Source organism: Lynx rufus, unplaced genomic scaffold (assembly GCF_022079265.1).
Source record: "Lynx rufus isolate CCGP_SWC_20201006 ecotype Redwood Valley unplaced genomic scaffold, mLynRuf1.p SCAF_10, whole genome shotgun sequence".
NCBI classification, from domain to species: domain Eukaryota; kingdom Metazoa; phylum Chordata; class Mammalia; order Carnivora; family Felidae; genus Lynx; species Lynx rufus.
Window position 1 is genome coordinate 76212206 of NW_025814824.1, and position 25826 is coordinate 76238031.

General features: G+C 44.3%; 1 protein-coding gene across 5 annotated transcripts in view; it reads right to left on the reverse strand.

Moving 5' to 3' along the window:
* Positions 1 to 5244: 5244 nt before the first annotated feature.
* The window catches only part of ASTN2 (astrotactin 2), an 882297-nt gene continuing 861715 nt past the window's right edge, over positions 5245 to 25826 (reverse strand). For 3 of the 5 annotated variants that reach the window (XM_047068551.1, XM_047068542.1, XM_047068534.1), the window contains 3 exons: positions 21180 to 21280; positions 19013 to 19196; positions 5504 to 5741 (listed from right to left, as the gene is read on the reverse strand). In XM_047068551.1, coding sequence (XP_046924507.1) covers positions 5504 to 5741; positions 19013 to 19196; positions 21180 to 21280 — 523 coding nt within the window. Of the gene's footprint in view, positions 5279 to 5503; positions 5742 to 19012; positions 19197 to 21179; positions 21281 to 25826 lie in introns of those variants that run through there. The other 2 variants (XM_047068564.1, XM_047068556.1) reach the window with 2 other exon arrangements.

Here is a 25826-nt window from a genome sequence, read left to right on the forward strand (position 1 = left end):
AGCAGAAAGGGAAGAGGAGGAGAGGGAAGGAGAAGATGATGAAGAGGAAGAACCTAGCACTCTTAAGTTTACAAACTTTTCCCAAAACATCTACACTGGCTTTACACAGCCCCTCACTATGGTTCACATACTTGCATTTGGAAGTCATAGCACATTCATGCAGTTACACATAGGTCCATGCATGGTTTCCACCTAAAGCTAAATGGTATTCTTTTTTTCTTAAATTCTGCTTACTGTATCTGTATGATACAAATTATGCCTCATCCATGCACTGTCCATTGAGCCCAAGTGGATTTATCACCCACTTCAGGCTCCATGTTCTTCCTGCTCTAATACTCGACACCAGAGGGGACTGGGAAGACCCAAGTTCCCAGACCTCTTAGTTAGCAAGTCCTGCTGAGTCAAATTCCTTAATACTGCCCAGATCCAGCCGCACTATCGCAATGACCCCAGCTCAGGCAACCTCATCTTCCTCTAAACATTTATCTATTCTCCTACCCCAGCCCATCCCAACCTATTTTACTCTACCCGACCTTACCTAGTCTCTGTACCTTTGGCTCCTTCCCTTCTCTCTACTTTCCTACTCTGCAGCCAGAGGGGTTTTTCCAAAATGCTTGTCTGCTTATGTCACACCCTGCTTTCAATCCAGTGCCTTCCAATGGCCAAGGTGTTCAGCTCTGCCAACCTCTCCAAACAGCCCCCATCTTTCAGTCCATAGCAGTTTCTCGCCGTGTCTCAAATATGGCGTACTCTTTCATAGATATGTTGGTCTCTCTATCCATAGGGCTGTTCCTCTACTGCTCTCCTCACTGAACTCTCACACATCCTTTGACTGTGAAGGCTCTCCTGATGCCTGCGCTTCCTTGGCAGAGTTAATCTTGTCTATCCTTTTCTCACCTACATAAGCTGCTGTAATAACTATTTACTGAGAGTTTTTGTTTTCAAGCACCTAATGGCTTTACATACATTAGCTAATATAATCTTCCCAACAGTTCTTTGAGGCAATGTATTTATCCCCTTCATAGATGAAGAAAGTGAGGCTTAGAGAGGTTAATGTCAGCTAACTTGAGCCCCTTAATTAGCAAGACCTGTTGAGTGTGACTTACAAATTTCTCTCAAGGACCAACCCCTCCTCGCTGTAAATTGTACCACCAATATTTAAACCCAGATTGGCTTGACTCCAAAGTGTCTGATTTTATCACACTACCTTTAGTTAGCTAACTTCCAAGAGTTTCTTAAAGGCAGACTTTGGGTCGTGTTCATCGCAGCACTCTAAACCTGGAAATCAGTCCTCAGGCATTGGCTGGAAGGTAGAGGGATTTAGCTTTTGACTCAGGATGGGGAAGAGGGGCACCGTCCATTTGTTGTAGGAAGCACAGTTATCACTGGTTTGAATTACTTAGTCTGTCCAAGTTTAGATGTCAATATCTCAAGACCATAACTAACTACAGAATTTGGAACAGGTTATTCAAGTGGTTTAAACCTCAATTTCTTTAACTGGAAAATGGCAGTAACATGGTTATTTTGCATGTGGTTAAGTGAGATAAGTGTGTAGTCACTGATGTGATGAGCACTCTCGAAATAGTAGTTACCAGCGTTTGTCTATGCAGTCCCCTCCTCTTTGTCATGAAGCCTGCCTAGGGAAGTAATTCCTCAACCATACAGGAGGAGAAAGTCATCTAGGGGTGATTCCCTGTGCACCTCTGATACACACCTTCTTTATTCAATGGGGGACACCATATGAAAAGTCCCACGTTGCCAGCACAGTGGGAGGTGAGCTCCCTGGGCATTTTCCATGGCAGCACATGAATCATCTGACTGTGTGGAGGCCAGGGCACTGAACCCAGCAGCCTCAGGTGCACTTCAAGAATTCTTCTTTTCTTTTTTTTCCCTAATGAAACATCTTAACAGACATTGGTCCAACTAACTTTCCCGCCATGGCAACACACAGACACACACCTGTCTCTCCAAGCTTCTGGAATCCCCCTCCGGAGAGCCTGATGGGGGCTGTGAGGAGCAGCAAGGCTCCACAGTGCCAGGAAAAGGGGTTTAAAACTAGAGAGGGCATGAGCAGCAGAATGAGCTAGGGACAGGCTGATAGCACATATTGTGGTGGCATCACACATATGTGATGGCACACTCAGGGGTCAGCCAACTTCGGCCAACCAGGCAGCTATCCAGAGGCCACAGCTGTCTGGGAAGGCCTCAGAGAAGCCACACACCTCTCTTTGCAGCTTTTGCACTGTATTGGGTTCTGCCATCACAGCTGCTTTACCCTGAGTTAAACTTTTGATACTCTTTACAGTTCACACATCGCACAGGACTGCTAATAATTAATCCCTTCTCTCTCTTTTTTAAAATTCCTTCTCTTAATCAGAATTCCTTAGGCCTCTCCCAAACAAAGCTTCCTACTTCTCTCTCCAAGATTCAAAGAGTTGTGCATATAATCTAATAAAAGAAGAAATGACCCTACTATACATTGTACTGAATACATTACAGTTACTTTCTTGGTCAAGCTTCATAATAACCTCATAAGGTGGGACTATTACTAACCCCATTTTGTTGATGAGGAAACAGAGGTTCTGACGGCAAATTACTTACCCAAGGTAATAGCTAGTGAATGGCGACAGAGACAGATTCAACTTAATTAGGCTCACACCATGGTCTCAGCACACTGGGGAGTTTCTGCAACTGTTGGGCTAATTTTTCCTTTGGGTTGGGTCAAGACAATGGAAAGCTATGATAATGGGGTGACTCAGCAAAGGCCGGGGACCTAGGTTTTAGGAAAGGGCACACACAAGAGGAATTTAGAACAGGGCTTGGCATGTGGCAATGTTATACACTGAATATTTGTGTCCTCCTGAAATTCCTATGTTGAAACCTAATCCCCGGGGTGATGGTATTAGGAGATGGGGCCTCTGGGAGGTGATTAGGTCTTGAGGGTGGAGCCTCTTGAATGGGATTAGTGCTTTTATGAAAGAGACCCCAGGGAGCTCCCTCTTCCCATCTGGCCTGTGAGGACACAGCAAAAAGATAGCTGTTTATGAACCAGGAGATTCTCACCAGACACTGAATCTGCCAGCACCTTGATCTTGGACTTCCCAGTGCCAGAACTATGAGAAACAAATCGGTGGTGTTTATACCAGTATCCTATTACACCAAAACTAAGATAAGGCCACAGACAAAGGCAGGCAAGTGTTCAATGAATGCAACTATGACTTTTTTTTCTTCTTCTTTTTTTCTTTTTTTACCATGTTGGTTTCTCTCTGAAAATATTATGCCTAGGAGGAGGAGTCGGCAACACTGCAGGAGAAATTTATTCATCTAAACTCCACCTACATACTTGCAGAAACGTAAATCCAGTAATAATGAAACTTCTTGAAAGAGTATCCTTGAGCTTAGATTGCTAGAATTTGAGCAGACCTCTAGGCACTGAATTGTCTGGAAGAATCTCTCTGTGCTTTGTTTCCCCATGTGTAGTAGAGTTGGGGCGGAGTGGTTGCGGGGGACTCAGTATGTAGGTTTTCAGGAATGGGACTGTTGACCTCATAGGCACTCATCAAAACTGAGAAGTAGGCATATTTTCAACTGCTTATATTTTACACCTCTCTGAATTCCCACAGTGCCTTACTCTCCTCTCTTGAACAGGTGTCATCCTTGCATAATGAGATACCTGACCACATGCTTACTTCTTCTGCAGAGCTAGCTCCTGTGAGCTTTTACCAGAAAGTTAAGACTCTATAAGGCCTCTTTGTACTCTACCCTCCCAGGTAACACACTGGAAACAGTTCATTTGCTTTTTTAAAGGAGACTCCAGGGGTGCCTGGGTGGCTCAGTTGGTTAATTAAGTATCCCCTGACTCAGGCTTTGGTTAGGATCTCACACTTCTTGGGTTTGAGCCCCATGTTGGGCTCTGTGCTGACAGCTCAGAGCCTGGAGCCTGCTTTGGATTCTTTGTCTCCCTCTCTCTTGGCCCCTCTCCCACTCGTGCCCTGTCTCTCTCTCTCTCAAAAATAAATAAACACTTAAAAAAATGGGGTGCCTGGGTGGCTCAGATGGTTAAGCGTCCAACTTTGGCTCAGGTCGTGATCTCATGGTTTGCGAGTTCAAGCCCCATGTCGGGTTCCACGCTGGCAATAGGGAGCCTGCATGGGATCGTCTCTCTCTGCCTCTCCCCCACTAGTGAGCTCTATCTCAAAATTAACTTATAAATAAATAAATAAACAAACAAATAAATAAAACAAACAAACAATGGCAGAATGTCTCCCCATGACCTCAAGATCCAAATTGCCATTGCTTCTTGCCTGGAAAATAACAATAGCCACCCTCTTTGGGGCCTTCTCTCTGGCCCCATTTCCACTTCTGCGGCCGAAACAGTTTTTCTTAAAGAGCAAGCTTGGTATTTCACTTTGTTAACATTCTTTGGTACCTCTCAGTTACTTCAAATATGGTCCAACTTTTTGTCCAAAGCTTCCAACACTCTGCCTAGCCCCAGCTTGCCCTCTGGCTATTTGGGTCTTTATTCTCATGGGAAGTGCTTTCAGCCCCGGAATGTGTTCCGTTTTCTCTTATCTCTGGGTTTTCAATGTTCCTGGTGGCCCATCTCATTCCTCCCCACTCTCTTTGGATTACCCCTCCTGTCCTTTGGGCTTTAGGCATCACTTTTTCAAGGAAGCACTTCCTTGAAGCACTAGTTTGTCTCATGACCCAGCAATGAGTTAAGAACCCCCTACTGCAGCCTGAATTCACTGACCCACCTCTCTATAATCTCCAAGGGACTGTACGGTCCGAGAGCAGGGAGCTTCTCACTCTTCCGTTGCACGCCCAGTGCCTGGCATATAGTAGGTAATCAATAGATATCTGTTGAGTGAATACACAGAGGTCCCCCAGGGGCAAGAAACACTACCCAAGCAGAAAGAGAGACAATAAGAATTTTTAATCCATGGAAAGTGCTGCAGGGACTCTGTCCAGGCCCACAGGCAGCAGGATGAGGCAGGGATCCTGCAAACCCGGTAGTGTCTGGAAAATGAAAAGCCATAAAGACCCAAGCTTCCTCACTGCAACAATCCTCGGGGCCTCCTTCCTGATGCTGAAGAGGTCAGATTGTCTCTCCATGGGTCTCCTCCAGGGCCCACTGTGGGAAGGAAGCTGAGTGTGGCAGGAGGAAGGAAGAAGAGCAAAGGCCGCTTGGTCTCCACCTGAAAGCCCCTCCCCCGGGACTGACCGCCATCCATAAGAAAATGTTTAAAAAGGAGAGACTTGGATAGTCAAATAATATCTTAGAAAAAATAAAAGAGAAAAAAAAACGGATAATTCCAGCAGTTACAAAGTTCTCTGTCGGCTATCCACAAGAGAAAGAGTTTGCTTTGGCCTCGCTGGCAAGCCTCATCTGCCAGGCCCATCCTCAGCTGTCCCCCAGCCCCCCCCAGGCCCCAGGATCCACGAGAGTAGGGCTCCCCCTCCCATGGAGAGTCTCTGTGCTCATGGAGGGCAGTACCCTCCCTCACCGGCCCTTGGACTCCCCATACGTGTTTCGGGCCATGGACACCATCTTCTCCTCGCATGTGATTTTGGTGTCCTTGAGGATGCTGTACCACACCATACCCGCAGGCCGGACCTCCTCGCTGCGGCAGAAAAGGTAGGGCACGGTGTCCACACGGCTCTGGATGTAGGCGCTTCGCAGGAGGCTGGAGCAGTGACCGCTCACCCTCTCCAGTCGCCGCAGGATCAGGTGGGCCTTCCTGAAAGGCAGGACGAGACAGCAATGAAGAATGAAGCCCAGATCAAAGCTTAAGCCTTTGACGGTGAATAAAGGTCGACAAGAGAAATGAAGACTTCCTGTCCCAACAACCTCCTAACCATTCCTGGCCTGAGTGTGATATTTCAAACACCCATTTGAAAATCACCTCAGAATCTGTCCTCTTCAACTGTGCAATGTGTAAAGAATGAAAGTGACATAGAACCTTTGATCCAGCATTTTCATTTCCAAGAAAAGAGAGTCCCAGGAGTTATGAAGTCACCAGCCTTAGGGCTGTGACCAAGGAGAAATTATTATAATAATCATACACAGAAACCACAATCACAACTAAAATTTATTGACACTAGCCATGCTAGGCACAGAGTAAGTGCTTTGCATACATTTAACAGTTTTATTTAATCTTCACAACAGCCCTGAACATACTGTTCTTTCCACTCACACAGAATGGGAGTAGAGCCCACAGCTCAGAGAAATGACATTGCATGACCAAGGTCAAACATCAAGTTGACCGTTGGGGCTGGGCATTCGAATCTAGGCCTGATACCCATGAAGTCCCTCTCTAACTTCTGCTTTTGTGTTTCTCTATTCTCTGACACTCTATTCTTTTTTTTTTCTTTTTGAAAGAGAAAGAGAGCATGCAGAGAGAGAGAGAGAGAGAGAGAGAGAGAGAGAGAGAGAATCATAAGCAGGCTCTGTGCTGGCACAGAGCCTGACACAGGGCTCGAACTCATGAACCATGAGATCATGACCTGAGCCGAGATCGAGTCAGATGCTTAACTGACTGAGCCACCCAGGGGCCCCTCTCATACCCTATTCTTACAGGCAGGAAATTTGGAGATCTTTCATCAAAGCCTTAATAGCTAAGTTCCCAAATCAGATTTCTCTAGATCTTGTTTTTGTCATCTCTAAAACAGTGAGGATGGTCTTAGTTTCACAAGTTCGTGGTTAAGATTTACCATGAGAAAGGGCCAAAGCCTGGCACAGAGTAAGCTCCCAATAAATTATACCTACGATTACCAAGAATTGTTATGATAGTATCTTGGGAACAGGGTCATACTGAACACTAGTCTAAACAAGAATCACCCTGTGCTGTGGTGATCATCATGAGTAATTTATCTGGAGTCCTTTATCCAGCACCAGAAAGAGGATCATTGAGGAGGTCTGATGGCTGCATAGAAGATTAAGCTAGAGAGGATCTCTGAGATCCTTGGGTCTCTCAATGATGGCACTATTGACATTTGAGCCAGATAATTTGCTGTTGTGGAGGCTGTCTGGTAGGAAGTATTGCAGAATCTCTGGGCCTCTGCCCGTAAAGTACCAATAGCACTCCTTTGCCCCAGTCCTAGCAATGAAATTGTCTATAGACATTGTAAATTCTCCTCTTGGAGGTGAGGGCGGGGGGAATCACCCCAACTGGGAACCAGTGACCTGGTCTCACCTACTGTCATTGAAGATGTGAAAACTGAGGCTGAGAGAGGAAAAGGGGCATCCTCTTCCCGGATCCCACCATAGACTAGTGTCACTGTCAAGGTGTCCATCTCCATGTAGAATCCAGTTTTCTCTAGGTTCCACCATCTTCAAGATACCCAAGGGCTGAGTGAACAGCTCTCTCATGCTGTCCTCTCCATGCCCCTCTGAGACCCCAGGAGGGAGGGCATTTTATGACAACATACCCCACAAGTGGGAGACTGTGTCAGGCACCTGCATGGCGACTGGAAAAGGGCTGGGCTTACGTGTGTATGTTTTGTGGGCACGATTTATGAGGTACCTTTCAAAAAGTCCTCTTTGTATAGTTCACCACTTGGGTGGAATATTTCCTGAGGTGCCAAGAATTCATAGCTTCATAATCACACTCGAGTTGCCACTCTGCCCACAGACCTCTCTCTCCCCTGGCAGGCCAAAGAAGAGCTTGAGGAGTACGTTTCTCTCTTCTCCTGGTTTGAGTCCTTGCTCTGTTCCTTAATAGCTCTGTGTCCTTGGGAAATTTACTTAACGTCTCTAAACCCATTTCTTCACTTGAAAAATGGCACTGTTGTGAAGTTAAAGGAGATAATGCTATTGACTGCTCATTTATTGAGCATTTATTTTATGAGAGCGCTCCCTATTCAGTGTGAAAGACCAACAGATGGACAATGACAAAAAGGAGAATGATAGGAGGAGGCATGGGGGCCGGGAGGAAGCAGAGGAAGGTGCCTAGGTAGGATTGGGGATATCCAAGAAGGCTTCCTAGTAGAAGGGCAACTTGTATTGAGTCTCATAAATGAATAGGGGTCAAAGAAGACAAAGACATAACAGGAGGGATAGGGAAAGGCATAAAGATAAGTGATTACGTTGAATTTCTGAGGATTTACAGTTGGAATGCCATGTGGTAAGTGGGGACACAGTGGGGAAACTGGCGAAGTGGCAGGAGCCAGCCATTAGAACTCAGGAACTGGGGAGTTGGTTGTACCAAGTAATGGTGCACCATTCAGGCTCTAGAGCCTGACTGCTCAGGTTCAAATCCTGGCTCAGCCACCTACTAGCTCTGATATTGAGGGAATTGTTTAACCAGGTGTGACTCCATTTCCTTATCCATGAAATGGGAATAATGTTTGTTATCTACCACAAAGACTCATTAAAAAAAAAAAAGCATTAATGAATCTATAACAAGCCCTCAATAAGTATTATCTAGATTGGTAGTCTGGAAGGCAAGTAGGGGAGTTATCAAAGGGTTTCAAGCTGCCAAGTAACAGATTCAGAGCTGGACTATTTAAAAACGTTCCTGGAACCCATGGGGGAGGGGAAGGAAAAAAAAAAAAAGAGGTTAGAGTGGGAGAGAGCCAAAGCATAAGAGACTGTTAAAAAACTGAGAACAAACTGAGGGTTGATGGGGGGTGGGAGGGAGGGGAGGGTGGGTGATGGGTATTGAGGAGGGCACCTTTTGGGATGAGCACTGGGTGTTGTATGGAAACCAATTTGTCAATAAATTTCATATAAAAAAAAAATAAAAACGTTCCTGGATGCCTTGAGGAGAACCGAATTGGGGGAAGGACAAGCCTGGCAGCAAGAAACCAGGTAGGGCACACATCCAGGAGTCAAGTGTTTCCTATCATCACACTTAAGGGTGCTGGCTTGCTTTTTCTGTGCTTTTAAAAAGCTGCGTCCTCTTTCCGCTTCCTCATTTATAACAAGGGAGCGACATTTGCCAACCTCATAAAGTTATAGCGAGGATTACAGAAGTTAATACACACAAAACCCTTAGAAATGTGTTTGGCACATTGTAAGTCCCCGATACAGGGTAGAAAGTACCACCCCCACCATTGCCCCTCATCATCACTATTTCTGTACTGGTATAAGCCTTGGGCACCTTTGCAAGTCAGTGGCAGGAGACAGACAGAAATAGGAATAAAGTGGATACCTAATCATTAGTTTGGGGGCTCAGAAATCTTCCCAAGGGATTTAACAACTACACTAGGACTTCAATGATGAGACAGGTTTTTAAGATAGATGGGGAGGCAGAGGAAAGAGCCCATCCAAAGTTAGATTACCAAGAGCATGAACAACCAGAACTTTGAAATGGTTAGTGCAAAGAATGGATAAGAGACTAGTCAGTTTTTCAGATCTCAGACCATCTAGACTCTTCAAAGCCCTGAGGAAGTGTTATATTTTAGGGGCAATGGAGAGTGACTGATTCAGACAGTCACAAAAACAAGGCACGGATATAAAATGAGGTCGGAAAGGGGAATCCCTCCAACATGTCCAAAGGCTTTGTCTCCAAAGGCCCAGCCATTTCCTCAGGGAGAATTCTGGAACTCCAATGAACCAAGCCTCCTTTTGAATGGATGGGGAAACTGAGGTTTGGAATGAGAAAATACTCGGTCTAAAGGAACACCTTAAGTTAGTAACAAAGGCAGAGCAAGAACCAGAGCTCTTGGTTGTACAGAGCTGAATTTAAATATCTGGGCCTGGAGTCTCAGAGTCAAATCCTAGCTCTATAACTTAACAGCATGTAGATCATTAGGAAGTTCTTCAATGGTGCTCTTAGTTACCACATCAGTAAAACGAGAGTAATAACAGTGTTCTGGGGGGAATGAGATGAGCTGAGTAATTTGATTACTCTCAGTAAATGTTAGCCAAGGTTCAAAGTAGCATACTGTAGTAGAAAGGACATAGGCTTCAGAAACCATTAGGGTAAGTCACTTCTCTGTAAGTCTGTTTCCTCATTTGTAAAATGGGATTAGAGATGCTTATTTTGTAGGGCTGCTGTTAGGCTGAAATGAATGACTGCTGTAGGCATCCAGCACAGAAATTTGTACTCAATAGGCACTAAACTGGTGCCAGTTCACTTAACTATCCCCTGCTCTTTGTCCACAGCACACACTGCCTCAGACTTTGGCTTGCATTTAGCCAACAAACACAGGAGAACTCAGAAGGGGACACCATGGAGACAAGGGTTGGAGGTGCTCAAAGGCCGGAGAAGAGGAGGGGGAGTGAGAGACCAAAGGTGAGAGAGCTGGGTAATAAATTTGTAGGCAATGGAGATCCATAAATCAAAGGCCAGGCATGCTCCAAGCTTTCCCTGGAGAGGGAATCGTAGGTCAGAATGACCACTTTTCTCAAATACCGGAAATGAAATCTTCCTCATTGGAGACGGGACCCAGGCCTGCTGGGATAGGAAGCCAGAGGTGAAGGAGTGACAGTGCACATTAATTTATGGTTGTATTAGCGGGCAAGGCTGAGACAGGAATGGCTTGTGGAGGAGTCAGGGGCTGAGTTCCAATGCCACTTCTCCGGGAACTATAGAACCTTTGACCGACCATTCTATTCCCAGCACCATTACCCAATCAGCTGTTGACACAGTTAGTGGATACAGACCTAATTTCTAAGGGGGCCCTGGAATGGAGGGGGGAAAAAGAGGCAGTAGGGAAATGTTCCTATTGGCCTCTCCCCCTCCTCCCTATCTCCTTTAGTTGAGCTCAAACGTCTCTGTGTTAGCTGACCTCAAGCTTAATGAGAGTCGAGGGCATGACGTGGTTGCACAAAAACGGGACACAACCTCCAAAAGTGGATAGCGCAGATTAAGAGAAAGAATGACTTCATTCATGTTGCCCTGGTCAGGCCACATCTGGAGAACCCCAGTCACTTCTGGTAAGAGGGACATGTGCAAACTGTAGCCAGATCATGATGCTGAAGCTTGTCTCAAAAGCAAGTCTTAATGAGGAAGTGTGGAAAGCAGGAATGGAATGTGTCCTCTGAAGGGAGAATTCAGGCAAACGGTTATGTTGTTCTAATAAATGAAGACTAGTGGGAAGAAAAAAAAACCCTGAAATTAAATATAATCCTCACCACAATTTTAGAGTTCATACTTCAGTCCCAGTCTTTAGGTGGTAAAAGTGAGGCTTGGGCTGGTCATATGGTTTGACCAGGGCTAACAGAGTGTGAGAAGAGCATCTAGAGCTGTTGCAAGGCACCCCAGTGTTATCAATGATATTGCTCCAAAATTAACAGAAGGTGAATTTTGACTCAATATGATAAAAAACTTAAAACTAGAATCCTTGAAATCTAGAATGGACCCTTCCATATCTCCATATCACTAGAGATGATCAAATCAAGTAAGTTTTAGAAAGGAGTCTGTCTTGGTCTGTTTGGGCTGCTATAACAAAATACCACAGACTGTGTCATTTATAAACAATGGAGATTTAATCCTCACAGTTCTGAAGGCTGGGAAGTCCAGGATCATGGCACTGAGGACATGTGCTGTGCGGTAGCTAGTGAGGGCTAGCTTCCTGGTCCACAGATGGTACTTTCTTGCTGTGCCTCCACATGGTGAAAGGGCAAAGAATCTCTCTGGTCCCTCTTTTTATAAGAGTACTAATCCCATTCCTAAGGGATCCAACCTCTCGACCTAATCAACTCCCAAAGATCCCATCTCTTAATACCATCACCTTGGACATTAGTTTTTGAATCTATGGATTTTGGGGGGATACAACATTCAGACCATAGCAGACTCTAATGGTAGTAGAAAGTGGAAAAGACTTTGTGGTTCTTGTTTGTTTTTACTGACAAGAATCAAGGGGTTGATTCACAGATACCATCTGGTGGGCATCTGATGAGAACTTCACGATAGATGTGACACAACTGCCAAGGCACAGAGTTCCTGACGTAAGAGGACCACATTTGCTGAAGTTCTGTTCTTGCTTCAAAGTCATGCTGAAATTTCACCTTCAGGAAGTCTTCCAGAACTTCCAGCTATCATAAGTCATCTTTTACCCTTTGCTGCTGAAGCTTTTTATTTCTCTGTTGAGATATATAATATATTCTGCTTTAGTTGTGTACATATCTTGGGATGCAATGTGTTATAATGGACAGGACGCTGGTTTGAAGTTTGCATTTTGAGTTTATTTTGAATTTGGCCTCTGGCAGTTATTAGCTATGTAACCTTAGTTATTAGCTAATAACTAAGTTATTAGCTAACCATAGTTATTAGCTATGTAACCTTAAACAATTTACTTAATTCCAGTGATTCCCTATTGCTTAATCTTCAGAATCGACAGTTTAGGAGATGAAATGAGATGTAAATGACCTCGCCCATAATAGTGCTCAACTAGTATCTTCCACCTGCTTCTTGGACAATGTAGAAGGAATTAATAAGAGCGAACTGACTTGAACTGAGGAAATTCTCAGGACTCAGCTTTCAAAATCCAAAATTCTCTAGCAGGAATTGATAAAAGGAATGGAATGGCACTTGAGCATCCATGTGGACCTAGGGAAATAATATGGCCAGCTGGGCAAAATGTTTATACAGAGTTGTTTATAACAGCAAAGCATTTGGAAGAAACCTAGTTGGTATTTAACAGAAGACTCAAGTAACATATAGTACATTCAAATAATTGCATGGCTAAAGGGCCTACCCAGATAACACAGTACATGTGCATCCAAGAGAAAAGACCTATTAAGTATAAAGAGACAGCAGAACATGGTGTATCTATTTGTTGTACATAGCAGAGTTGGTGAAAATTGTGCTCTGGTTGTAGATACAGGTATATCCTTAAGCCTGTATCAGCATCCCTATTCATTTTCTTATCCAAGTCATATCTAGAAAGGTATGTGCACACTGCTAATGACTTTATTTCTGGGTTGGGATTATGGGATTCAGAGTGCAAAATTCTCACTTTCCACTTTATATACATCCACATCATGTAGATGCTACAGAATGAGCAAGAATTACTTTTAGAACAAAATACAATAAGGTCTTTCCATTTTGAAAACCTGCGTATATACACATATAATTTTGTAGCTGGTGTGATGAATCTGAGCAATGAAACCATGGTTTCATGGCGTTGCGGTAGTTCACTGGGGTTACTTTCAGCATCTAGCCTCAGACCAGTCCACAAAACAGAAAACAAGTAGCTCAATACTGCTGTCTTGATATAGATCTTCAACATCAGCTTTGAAATGTGATTTATAAGAGTGAAAATATTTGTGTTTTGTCTTCTCCTTATTCTCTCGCAAGAAACCATAAGACCTTCCCAAGAATTCATTCCTTAACTGATGGTAAGAATGACAGAGTCTCAACCAACCCAGTGATTTCAGTGTGGAACAGAAACAGACTACAAAATAGCAGCCAACCTTGCTATACTACCAGTGGGAACACTGATCCATAGAACACTTGTTCAAGGTCATCCTGTGTTTTGTATTTATCCACCCTGAGGCATCTTAAATTATAAGAAATGCCACTGATTTAATAATAGCCTTTCAAGAAAAGGAGAAAGAATATAACACTTAATGTGCACATCCATTGTGCACCGTCCATCCTGATTTCAGAAATGTCAAAATATGCAACAACAACAAAAAAGATTAAAAGTGCATGTGAGATCATAGGAAGATGGCCCTAGAAGCCTAAGTCTGCTCTTGTTCAAAATATCCTAGAAATTCCAAAAGACTTAATCCCTGATAGCTAAGGAAAGGGTTAATATAATCTTGAATTGAAAGAATGACATCGAGTTTGCTTATTTTCACTATGGATGCAGCAACCATGGTTCATGGGATATGCCATCTCTTCTCAGATAGGAAAGGCCTATCCTGCTATGTTGAGAAAAATCCTAGGCTAAACCAAGTCTGTAATGACTTCTGTGATGTATTAGCAATGTCTGCCATGGAAGCAAGAGGGGCTGAGACAGTAAATATATCATTATAGTCCAGAAAGATCAATTCACTGAAACAAAATCCCTTCAGGTGCTTTCTCTCTTCTTCCTATTCTGTCATTTCAGCCACACGTGGCTGAGAGGATCATCGAGAAGCCCAAGAGTGGTCAAGTATATTCTATTGGAGCAAATTCCGGTCCTTAGCCACCTATGAGCTCAGTTTCTCATGTCTAACAGAAACCGTATGGCTGGGCCAGCTGGGTGTCAGCAGGTTTTCTCTGAGTAGCTGTTTGTGGCACCCATGGCTGCCACAGGAGCCAGGCTCTGGAGGACAATGGCCTGATAGATTTATTAGGCAGAGATAAGAGATGCCCAATTTGTCACCAAATTTTATGGGGGTATATGACTATAGTTTTAAGGAGAAGTATGGAACATTTTGGGGTTTGGTGATTCCTGATAGAGTTCATTCCATGGTATCGGTGGTTCTGGGAAGTGCTCTTAACACCCTGGCCACCTAGGTCCCTGAGAAACAGGGCATGCTGGACTAAAGGACAGTCAAGCTGTCCCTGTTCTCTGGTCTTTATGACCTTGAGGGCTTTCTGGTTTCTTCGCTTCCCAGCTGGAAGGGACTTTGGAGTCCAGCTCTTTTACATTACAAACGAGGTCCAGAATGGGAATGGAGGTTTTCCAAGGTCACGCAGCTAGTGGGTGGCAAACCTAGGACAGGAACCCAAGGCTCCTGGCTCCAGGGCAGTGTCTTGCTCTCTCTCTCTCTCTCTCCTTTACACTTTGATACTCTGCACACTTGCGAACCCTTCGGAGTCATGGCACATTTACCCAAATTGTTCCTCTGTTTAAAACGTTTACCTGGCTTTTTGGGGGAAAGAACACACTCCTGGACAAAGCTCACAGGAGCCATCATGATCTGCCCTCTGCTGAACTCACCAGCCTTTTCTTTTCCCCCCTCTCACCTTGAACTCTCTGTCCCAATGAGAATTATACTTCTTAAGTGTATCCTCTTAATTACCATCCCCCAACTCATCTTTGCATTGGTTGTTCCTTCTGATGAAAGCATCCATGGGAGGACTCCTTTGATGCTAAGCACAGACTTCACTGTCTTCTCCAAGGATTCTTGTTTGAGGTCCAGGTCTGGGTTAGCTGTGCCAGCTGTTCACATCTAGAACCCTGTCACTCAAAGTGTACTTTTGGGACGAGCAACACTGGCATCACACCTGAGAGCTTATTAGAAATGCAGAATCTCAGGCCCATCCTAAGCCACTAAGTCTATTTGAATTTTAGCAAGGCTTTCACGGGATTCTCATGCCCATTAAAGTTTGAGAAACACTGCAGTAAACCAGCTTCTCACCCTCCTTTTTACAGCATGCTTCTTGTAACATGCTTCACTGCAACTACCTACAGACTTGCTCACTAGATGCTGCTCCTTCTAAGGCAGGATCTGTCTTCTTCACTCATATATTTCCAGCCCATAGCACAGAGCCTGGTACATAGTAAGCACATTAAGTGAATCAACGAGTAAGTAAATTAATGAAATGTGGTCTCCACAGGTCTCTTAATATTTGCAAGCACAATGCATTTTTTTATTGCTACTTTTGAGCTGGAGAGACCTTAGGGTTCATGGAATTTAGTTGTTACCAACTGTGACCTATAGATCTTTGATAGCTCACAGAGACTTAAGAGTCCCTCGGGATTGGGGGAAGGGGGTCTGAAAGGGAAACCTAGCAGGTGGAGCTCCAGACCACCCTCTCTAGTTTCTACCAGAACAACTGTGTAACCATCTGAGCCACACATTATCCAATTATTTAACAAGTAAATTTAGCACCCACTTACAAGAGTGAGTAGGACATAAAGAATCACTAAACACACATAAGCTGCCATAGTAGTACAGAAGAGAGATAACACAAGAGTAAACACATAAGCAATATAAGATACCAAAGCTAATAGGTATGATGCAGAAAATTAAAACATGAGCATGTGACTGAGAAGATATGTAGAAATCTTAGAGGATGCTCTGAGGAAGTAGCATTCTAGTTGAGACATGGGGGTCTACATAAGATCTCAGTAGAAAAAAATTTTCTACTGCTTAAAAGAAGGAGTACCACTGCCCTAGTTCATCCTGATCATTTTATAGATGAGGAGACTGAAAGCCAGAGAAAGCCAGAACCCAAGGTTGTACACTGAGTTCATTAGCACTGTCAGGATAGATTAGGATGCAGCTATCTTGGTTCCTGTGGACATGCCAGTGTGGGATGTTAAAGGAATCTCATATTCCCTCCAGAGACTAGAAATACTGAAGAGTGAGGAAACTGGGTGATACCAACGGGGGCTGGTGGACAGTGACTGGTGACTGGTTGGCTGGAGGTTAGGGGGGTTATCAGAGCCCATTACCAAGTGGGTTGTCCTACCTCTGTGGGCGGCCAGGCAGCCTCTCCAGAAGATTTATGTCCTTGAGGGCCATAAAGGATCCCAGAAGGTCATAAAGACAAAGTCAGGAGTGGAGCTCTGGTTTACCTTCCACCCAAACTCTCTGAGCCCTGTGGGAAAGGCCAATAAAGTGGGATGCCTTTCCCTGACCATGGGCAAGATGGCAGCCCAGATGACTCACACAGTGGCTTTCATCTGAGGCTCTGGGCTTCTGCCTGTCTACTCTCTTTTAGCTTTTATCTAAAGAAACTTCCTTTCATGTGAAAGAGAGAAAGTTATAGTCCAGGACCCAATGGGCAGATAACGTCTATTCCAGGGAGAGATCCCAGCTCTCATCTGTTCCCTTGAGGGCCTCAAATCCTTGGAGGGTTATTTCAAGTGTTATAAGGGCTCAGGGTAAGAGCTCAGGGCAGAATCAGCCTCCATATAAAACTCTGTGCAACCACGGGCAGTTCACTTGACCTCACAGGGCCTCCAATTCCTTATCATCCACAACATGAGAATACCCTACTTTGCCCAGCTTACCTGAGTAATTTAAAAAATTTTTAAAGCATAGAGTGCTACCAACTAAGTATTTCAGGAGGTCAGGTGATGCTCTCCAATGTCACCAGTACCACCCTGCCCCAGAACACCACACTGTCTCCCCTGGATTATTATAACAACGGCCTCCAGAGCCTCACTACCTCCCTCCTGTCTTGACCCCTCTCCATGTTTCCAACAGCAAGTCAGAGGCATCTTTCTTCCCTGAAGATCAGCTAATATCACCCCCTTCTGAAAAACACTTGAAAAGCTTCTCATTACCCTGGGGAGATAATCCAAACTCTTTAACCCTACTTAAAGGGCATTCAGGACTGGCCCCCGCTGACCTCTCCCTTCTTATCCCTTCCCACTCCTGCTGTCACACACTTTGCTTCAACTACAGGGAAACTCTCTCAGTTCCTCTACACACAGTGTTTACCAAGTGTAGAAGGAGTTCCCCTGGGGAAGGAGAAAGGGTTTGAGGTGCTACTCAAGACGATCACAGACACAGCATTAAACAACAATGAATCACACTGGGAAAAGCAGTTAGATTCTCTTTTTCATTCTCTTCCCCTCCTCCAGATTACTTTAAAAAAGAAAGTCTTGGTTTGAGACTGTGTCTTTAGTACTTCTCTAACACTTGCTAATCTCCTTTTTAAACTCAGAGTGTCAGGCTCCACTAGGATTGAATAGCATTGTTTTCTGTTTTTTTTTTTTTCTTTTTTCTCTTCCCTTGTATCAAATGTTTACATTTAATTTTCTTTTTTTTATTATAATTTTTAAAAAATCTTTATTTTTTTTGAGAGAGAGCAAGAGAGAGAGAGAGAGAGAGACAGAGCATGAGCAGGAGAGGGGCAGAGAGAGAGGGAGACTCAGAATCCTAAGCAGGCTCCAGGCTCTGAGCTGTCAGCACCGAGCCCAACGTAGGGCTTGAACTCACAACCCACGAGATCATGACGTGAGCCGAAGTCAGATGCTTAACCAACTGAGCCACCCAGGCACCCCTACATTTAATTTTCTATTAAGGGTAGTTGGTGCCCATTTTCCCTTTACAAAATGATACGGTGTTTTCAAATATATTATCAATGAGAAGTGAATCTAAGACACCAAAACAAAACAAGTGCTTACAGTATGGCGATATGTAGAAACTCATAAAAGTGGCAGGCAAATGATGAAAATTTGAGGAAAACCCCGGCCTGATGTAACATTATCTCCTCTGTGCATTCCCTAGGCTAGTCACAATGCCCCACACCCTCCAATGCTCCTCCCCTTCCTCTAGTCTGACCCTCTTCACCCTGTGGGTCTTAGTCTCAGCACTTGGGAAGCCTTCACTAGGTTACCTAGATCAGATGTCTATCTCTCACCTTCCCAAAGGACCCTATTCTGTTATCTCTTTTACTTATTCCTATTTTTTCAATTGCTTAAATGCTTAATTACCTCCAACAGTGAGTTTCTCTCCTTTTATTACTGCATGGTCAATAACCAACTGGTAAGAGGTGCTATTAAAAGTAAGTGATGAGTGAACGAATAAGTGAATGTTGTTAGGCGCAAGGCATGAAATGCAGCCACCATTTCATATACTACTTTGTGAATGAAGCTTCACAAGATAGGGACTGTGCCTTTGTGATGTTTGAATCCCCCATGGCATCTAGCACCAGTGGCTGGCATAGTCATTGCCGATCACAGAAGTCATGGCTTAATACACATTGAATATAGAAATGTATTTAGTAATGGTCACTAATGGACTTATTCTAGAAAACCTCAGGCTTCTTATGGAAGAGTGGGGAGAGCCCTAGATTAGAGGCCATGAGTCTGCCACTATGCCCTTCTATCAACCTGGTTAGGACACATAACCCTCCTGGAGTCCATGGTTCCTGTCTCTAACCCTGAAGGTGGAAGGTGGGTGAGGAAAGTGAATGATGGAAAGGACAGTAATGTCTCTCTCCTATCTGATATTCCAGGAGTCCAAGAAACAAAAATTCCAAGATTCTGTCATTCTCCCTGCCCATTTCCCATCTCTAATCCTGACAGAACAAAAGTGAATGATACCCTTATTTATTTGACAAAGCCCATTCTTAGCCTATGGGAAAAAAAAAAAAGAGGTCCAGTAAAATCATACAGAAGTAAGAGGAATCTGCCACTCCACTCATACTCACACAGCCATCCGTACCTGGGCCCCAGCTCGTCCTCACTCCTCCAGACAAAGTCACCAAACTTCTCATAGTGAGAATTGTAGTGGTGCTGTACTCGGAACAACATCGAGGCTGAGACCTCCATCAGCGTGTTGTAGGCAGTCTGCTGCTCCTTTCCACTTGTGTACCCATTGTACAGATTGTAGATCTTGTCTGCTATCTCTGAGGTGGGGAGAAGTATAGGCACAGATCACTGGACAGCAGGAAAAAGTGAGCATGGAAACATGCCTTGCAACAAGGGAGGCACATTTGTGTGGGACTTCACATGCATGGTATTTGGGGGCAGACAGACCTTCAGTCCACCTTGAATATCATTGGCTAGTTATGCTCAGTTTTCCCATCTATCAACTGGAGATAAGGATGTCTACTCTACAGGTGTGCTGGGAGGGTGGAATTAAAAAGTGAATGTAAAGCATTCGACACGGGGTCATAATTTGCCAGCTTCATTGTCAACAAACATTTGGTGCCCATGATTGAACAGAAAATTCCAAACAAGTGCAGAGGCTTAAATCAACTGTCATGGGCTCATCTCAGCAGTCTACTTCTACATCCCCTCTATAAAATTTCCAACACAGCTCCATGATCAGGTCTAACAGGTGTCCATTCAAAAATCTTTCAAAGAGGGGCACCTGGATGGCTCTGTCAGATAAGCATCTGACTTGAGCTCAGGTCATGATCTTGCAGCTCATGGGTTCCAGCCCTGCATCAGGCTCTGTGCTGACAGCTCAGAGCCTGGAGCCTGGTACGGATTCTGTGTCTCCCTCTCTCTCTGCCCCTCCCCGACTTGTGCTGTCTGTCTCTCTCGCTCTCAAAAAAAACCTAAACATTAAAAAAAATTTTTTTAATCTTTCCAAGAAAAATCAGACTCTTCTGCTGGCCATTCACAGCAATTTCTATTTCTTTAGTCATTCCTATTCAATTGATGTAACTTGAAGTCATCATGGGCTGCTCTCTTGAATGGAAGGACCACTCTTTCATGTTTGAAGACTCTGACCAAAATTTGTGTATGTCCCCCCAAGTCATTGCTAATGGCAATTGCCTCTAGAAGAATCTTGGAAACTTGCGTTAAAATGGGAGGAGCATTTACTTCTTATTATTTCCACCCTGGTTTTAATTTTTCTTTCTTTCTTTTTAACCCCATGCATATGTTATTTTAAAATAATAATAATAATAATAATAATAATAATAATAATAACAACAATAACAATAAATGACCAGGAAACCATCTCAAACCCCCTCACTTTTGAGATTCAATAGCTCTTCAATAGGAGGACTATCTTGTCTTGTCTGATACCACACAAAGTGCTTATTATTCGGCTTATTATTCAGCCATGTGTAGACATGTCTGTCTGTCTGTCTGTCTGTCTGTCTCTCTCTCTCTCTCCCTAGAATGTGAACTCCTAAAAGGTGTAGAGCATCACTTGTGTACCAGTGCTCTTAGGAAATATTTGCTCAACCTGAAGTGAACCACCAGGACTCACAAGCCACCATTACACTCTGGCCAGTCCTGATGTAGAAACCATACCTATATGTTGGTGAAGAACTAAGTATGTGGTGGATGTGACCGACTGGTTCGACTTTTTTTAGGTGTTTTGCCTGAAGTTTACAACTTCAGGGACCAGGAGCAGCAGAAAGGTCCAATCTTGCATGCTAGCTCTCACTGATAGTCACTGACTTCAGCTCTAGGCTGAGGATTCTGAGGCCACCCCTGGGCTAGATGGGAATGTGTGCTATGAGGACCTAATGATAGTAGGGTGAGTCATCTTCTACTGTCACTGATACGCCAGCTCTGGCACAGACCAAAATGGAAAAAAGTGACTGGTCTCCCAAAGCCTAGGTTAAGGGGCAGGATACAGTCATGGGGCCCTGACTGTCTACCATCCTTGCCTCTAAACCAGAACACAGACAAATTCTATGAAAGAGGAACAAGTCTCTCCACTGGCTCAGATACTGCTGGACAATCTCAATTTCCTTTAGGCCTTCTTAATTTACTTCCGTGTTCCTCCTGTCCCCTTAGTCCTTTCACTTTTTTCTTTCTGTGCAAATACGTGTATGTGGCAGGAAAGGGGTGGTGGTTAACTTCTGGGTACAGAACTTAAAGGAAATATGGGAATTACCTGGGAAGTGAAGAGATTGGTCACCTACCTTCTGCTTTGTTGTCATCCACCAGTGGACAGGCCGTTCTCAAGGTCACTGTGCTGAGTTCCGAGTGCCTCCCCCGTGTATCCACGGCATACAAAGTGAACCTGTAGCACAGCGAGAAAACAGAGCACTGGGTTGTGACTTCAGAGAAGACCCTGGAAGGTGTAAGGAGGAACACAAAATCATAGTACAGGGGTAATGGTCAATAGAAGTCAGGGAGGCTTAGCCTGTAAGAGAAATGATTTGGGGAAAAAAATAGCAACCATATAGCATTTATTGGGCACCAATCATCTGCAGGGCACCCTGTACTTACTCCTATTTTACAAGTAAGCAAACCTAGAAGGCAGGGATTATTATCACCTGAACTTCACCAATGAAGAAACTGAAGCTTAGATTTTATATCTTCCTGTGGTCTCGTAGTTATTTGGGGACAGAGCAGTCTGAGTCCGGGACTTCAGAAGTGAACCCTAGTGGTGTCTTGAATGGCTAGAATACTCATCTATGTTCTTTCATTCATGCAGTGAACAAACACTTACTGAGCATTAACAATGTGCTAGCAGTCATTTTATTCAGACACTACCTAAGCTAGGTATTATGGCTGTGTTTTATCAATAAGGACATTGGTCCCAAAAAGGTCAAGTAATTGTCCTATTATTACATATTAAGTAAGTAGCAACAGGGGACCACAACTTAGGTCTGCCTTAATCCAAAGATTATATTCTTGGGACACCTGCATGGCCCAGTCGGTTGAGCGTCCAACTCTTGATTTTGTCTTAGGTTGTGATCTCAGGGTCCTGGGATCGAGCCCCACATCAGGCTCCACGCTGAGGGTGAAGCCTGCTTAAGATTCTCTCTCTCCCTCTCTCTCTCCCATCTTTCCCTCTTCCTCACTTGCTCTCTCTAAAAAGCAAAATCAAAACAAAGATTATGTTCTTATCCACACTGCCAAATCTAACTCTACCTTTTATCTTTCATTAGCTGGCTCGGAGTGCTGGCAAAGGTAAGGAAGTGTGGGCCAATACCTAAAACATAAGTCTTAAGAGGCCTAAACATGGGGTATTTGGGCCCCATCTTCAAAAAGAACCTAATCTATTCATCTGCTTTCTGGGGATTCGGGCTTCCGCCTTTGGTATAAGAACAATAGCACTGTGATGTGGGCATTCTCTCTCTCCTCCTGTTGTATCTCTGCATCATGAGTGGAGCTCAGTTCTACGGCTTACTACATCCAGTACTATTTAGGTCAAGAGAAACAGTGGGGGGGGGCTGGGTGGTTCAGTGGGTTAAACGTCAGACTCATGGTCACAGCTCAGGTCAAGATGAGATCAAGCCCTGCATCTGGCTCTGCACTGGCAGCATGGAGCCTGCTTGGGGTTCTCTCTCTTCTTCTCTCCTTGCCCTTCTCCTGCTCATGTTATATCTCTCCCTCTCTAAAAATAAATAAACATGAAAACAAAATTAAAAAAATAAAAGAGAGAAGCAGTGGTGACAGAGGGAAGAGCCTGGTCCTGGAGATGGCCAGGCTTGGGTTCACATTCCACTCTACTTCCTTGCTCTGTGACCTTGGTCAAGTCACTTCCCTTCTCTGTGCTCACTTCATCTCTCTGTATCACGCATCTCTGTTAAGGAGGCCACTGGCCACTTCGTGGGTCAGTGTGGATGAACATAAAATGTTAAGTGCTACTTGAGGTGAGTAATGATTGAGAAGCCTTGCAGAGGAGTTAGAAGGAAGATCACGAGGAAACTCCAGGATACGAGAATAAGCAAGTGGCAAAGTAGGAAGGTAAGGACAGTATTGGGTACCACTGTGTAAGCAGTTACTACCCACACAACAACCCATCTAGAAAGCGGCGGAGGCAGGATCCAAACCCTAGCCTGTAGCTCCCAGAGGGTGTATATGTCAGTTTGAGTACAACGGTATCCCTGGCATTTAACAGTACTGGGTATATATGATAGACACCCAGTAAATATTTGAGTAAATAAATGAACCTGAGCATACCACATCTTTTTTTCTTTTAGTTTGCTTAATTAATTTATTTATTTATTATTTTGATAATTACTATTTTTTTAATATGAAATTTGTTGCCAAATTGATTTCCATACAACACCCAGTGCTCATCCCAACAGGTGCCCTCCTCCATGCCCGTCACCCACCCTCCCCTCCCTCCCACCCCCATCAACCCTCAGTTTATTCTCAGTTTTTAAGAGTCTCTTATGGTTTGGCTCTCTCCCTAACTTTTTTTCCCCTTCCCCTCCCCCATGGTCTTCTGTTAAGTTTCTCAGGATCCACATAAGAATGAAAACATATGGTATCTGTCTTTCTCTGTATGACTTAATTCACATAGCATAACACTCTCCAGTTCCATCCACGTTGCTACAAATGGCCAGATTTCATTCTTTCTCATTGCCAAGTAGTATTCCATTGTATATATAAACCACAATTTCTTTATCCATTCATCAGTTGATGGACATTTAGGCTCTTTCCATATTTTGGCTATTGTTGAAAGTGCTGCTATAAACATTGGGGTACAGAGAGATCAAGAGAAAATCCCAAATAGGCTCTGCACTGTCAGCATAGAGCCCGATGTGGGGCTTGAACTCACAAACCATTAGATTATGACCTGAGCTGAAACCAAGTCAGATGCTTAACCAACTGAGCTAGCCAGGTGCCCCCCACATATAATTCCTTAATTTCAGTTTCTACATTTTCTACAACAAAATGGGGATAATTGTAGAGATAATGTATGATTATCTCAAATATTACATAGAGTGATACATGAGAGGTGGCTTGTAAGCTGCAGATTTCTTTGAGGGGGGGAGGGGCAGAGGGAGAGGGAGAATCTTAAGCAGGCTCCACACCCAGTGCGGAGCCCGATCTCACAACTGTGAGATCATGACCTGAGCTGAAATCAAGAGTTGGACGCTTAACCCACTCAGCCACCCAGGCGCCCTGCTGCAGATTTTCATAAAGACCATGTAAAGAGCACTTATTTGTGCAAGAGTATACCTTTAAAAAATGGTTTCTTGGGGAAGAGGAGATTCATTCCAACTGAGGGAAACACAGAAGGGCATAGTGAATGGAATATGTGAATTAGCCTCAAAACATGAGGAGTTGGAAAAAATTTTTAAACACTGCTTTCCCATTGGCCACTTATGTTTCCATGGTATTTCTGCAATATATTTCCTCCACCAAGAGGGTCCAGGGTCACCTCTCTGCTTAGCCAAGCAGCATGAATAACAGCATGCTGGGGAAGAAGCAGTCTTACATTTTTAAGTTACAAAAACCTGGGTGGAATCCTTGTTTTCCCCAATTGTTGGCTGAGTATTCTCTGGTGAAATTCTCTATCTCTCACAAGTTTGAGATCAAGACTCAATGATGCAGCAGGCCTGGCTCAGTCTTTGCTCCTAAAAGGTAGCTTCTATTTGTATTATTAGGGTAACCAAACATGTCAGTGGAGGCCTCAGGATGGAGGAAGCCTCAGGCCACCCTGCCAGTGGGGGGTGGAGGGGTGGAGAAAGAGGAAGATGTCAACCTCACAGGCCTGGGTCAAAAGTCACAAGGCCAAGCACTTTCTGCCCGTCTCAGCTGTAATTGTAGAACTGTTCCAGAGACACATCTGAAAGCTGTTAGGGGACCAGGCAGGGCTTGGAGGGACTCTTTGTGAGAGGAAGAAAGTGGCGGCCCCTGATGTGGAGAAGGGTGGGGAGAAAGGAGAGAAAGAAAGAGAAAGAGACCGAGAAACAGACACACAGACACACCCATAGAGTAGAGTGAAAAGCAGGGAGAGAAAGAGAGACTGAGAGAAGGCACAGGTGAGACTTCTGTGTTTCTCAGGGGATCCGGAAGGGTGCCCACCACCATCTGGTCAGTTCTTTCATCTTCTCTTTGCCCACTGAAGCAGGCTGAGATTCACTGACAGTTTGAACTAGAACTCCCGAGCCATCCCCAAACTCCATATACTTATTTACAGGTGGAGAAATGGAGGCCCAGAGAGGAAAGATTCTTACGTAAGGACCCACTGCCAGTTAGTTCAGAGTAGACACTGGCTTTTCTGACTCCTCCCCCAGTGTGCCTTCTATACACTAGACTGCTTCTGGTATAACTGGCTGACTTAGGTCCAATTGCACCTTTGGGATACTTTTATTACAACAGAGGGGGCTCCAAGGATGAAGTGGGATGAGCTGTTTAGGAACCTGAAGCTCCAGACTCCAACTCGTGCTGTTCCTTCCTCCCACTTTGGTTTAGGGGAAAGAACACTGGCCAAGGTGCCTGAAACAAACAGAACAAAACAGACAGAAATACCATAAATGCAGAGAACAAAGTGGTGGTTGTCAGAGGAGTGGGCTGTAAGGGCATGAGCAAAATGGGTGAACGGAAGTGGGAGGTACAGCCTTCCAGTTATGAGTAAGTCATGGGGACAAACGGTACAGCACAGGGAATATAGTCAATGGTGTTATAAGAGCTTTGCATGGTGACAGATGGTAGTTACACCTGTGGTGGACACAGGGTAATGTAGAGAGTTGTCGAATCATTATGTTGTGCACCTAAAACTAATGTGATATAGTTTGTCAAGTATACTTATATTAAAACAAGCAAGAAAACAAACAAACAGAGTTCATGTCCCAGGTTTTCCACACACTGTGGCCTGTGAG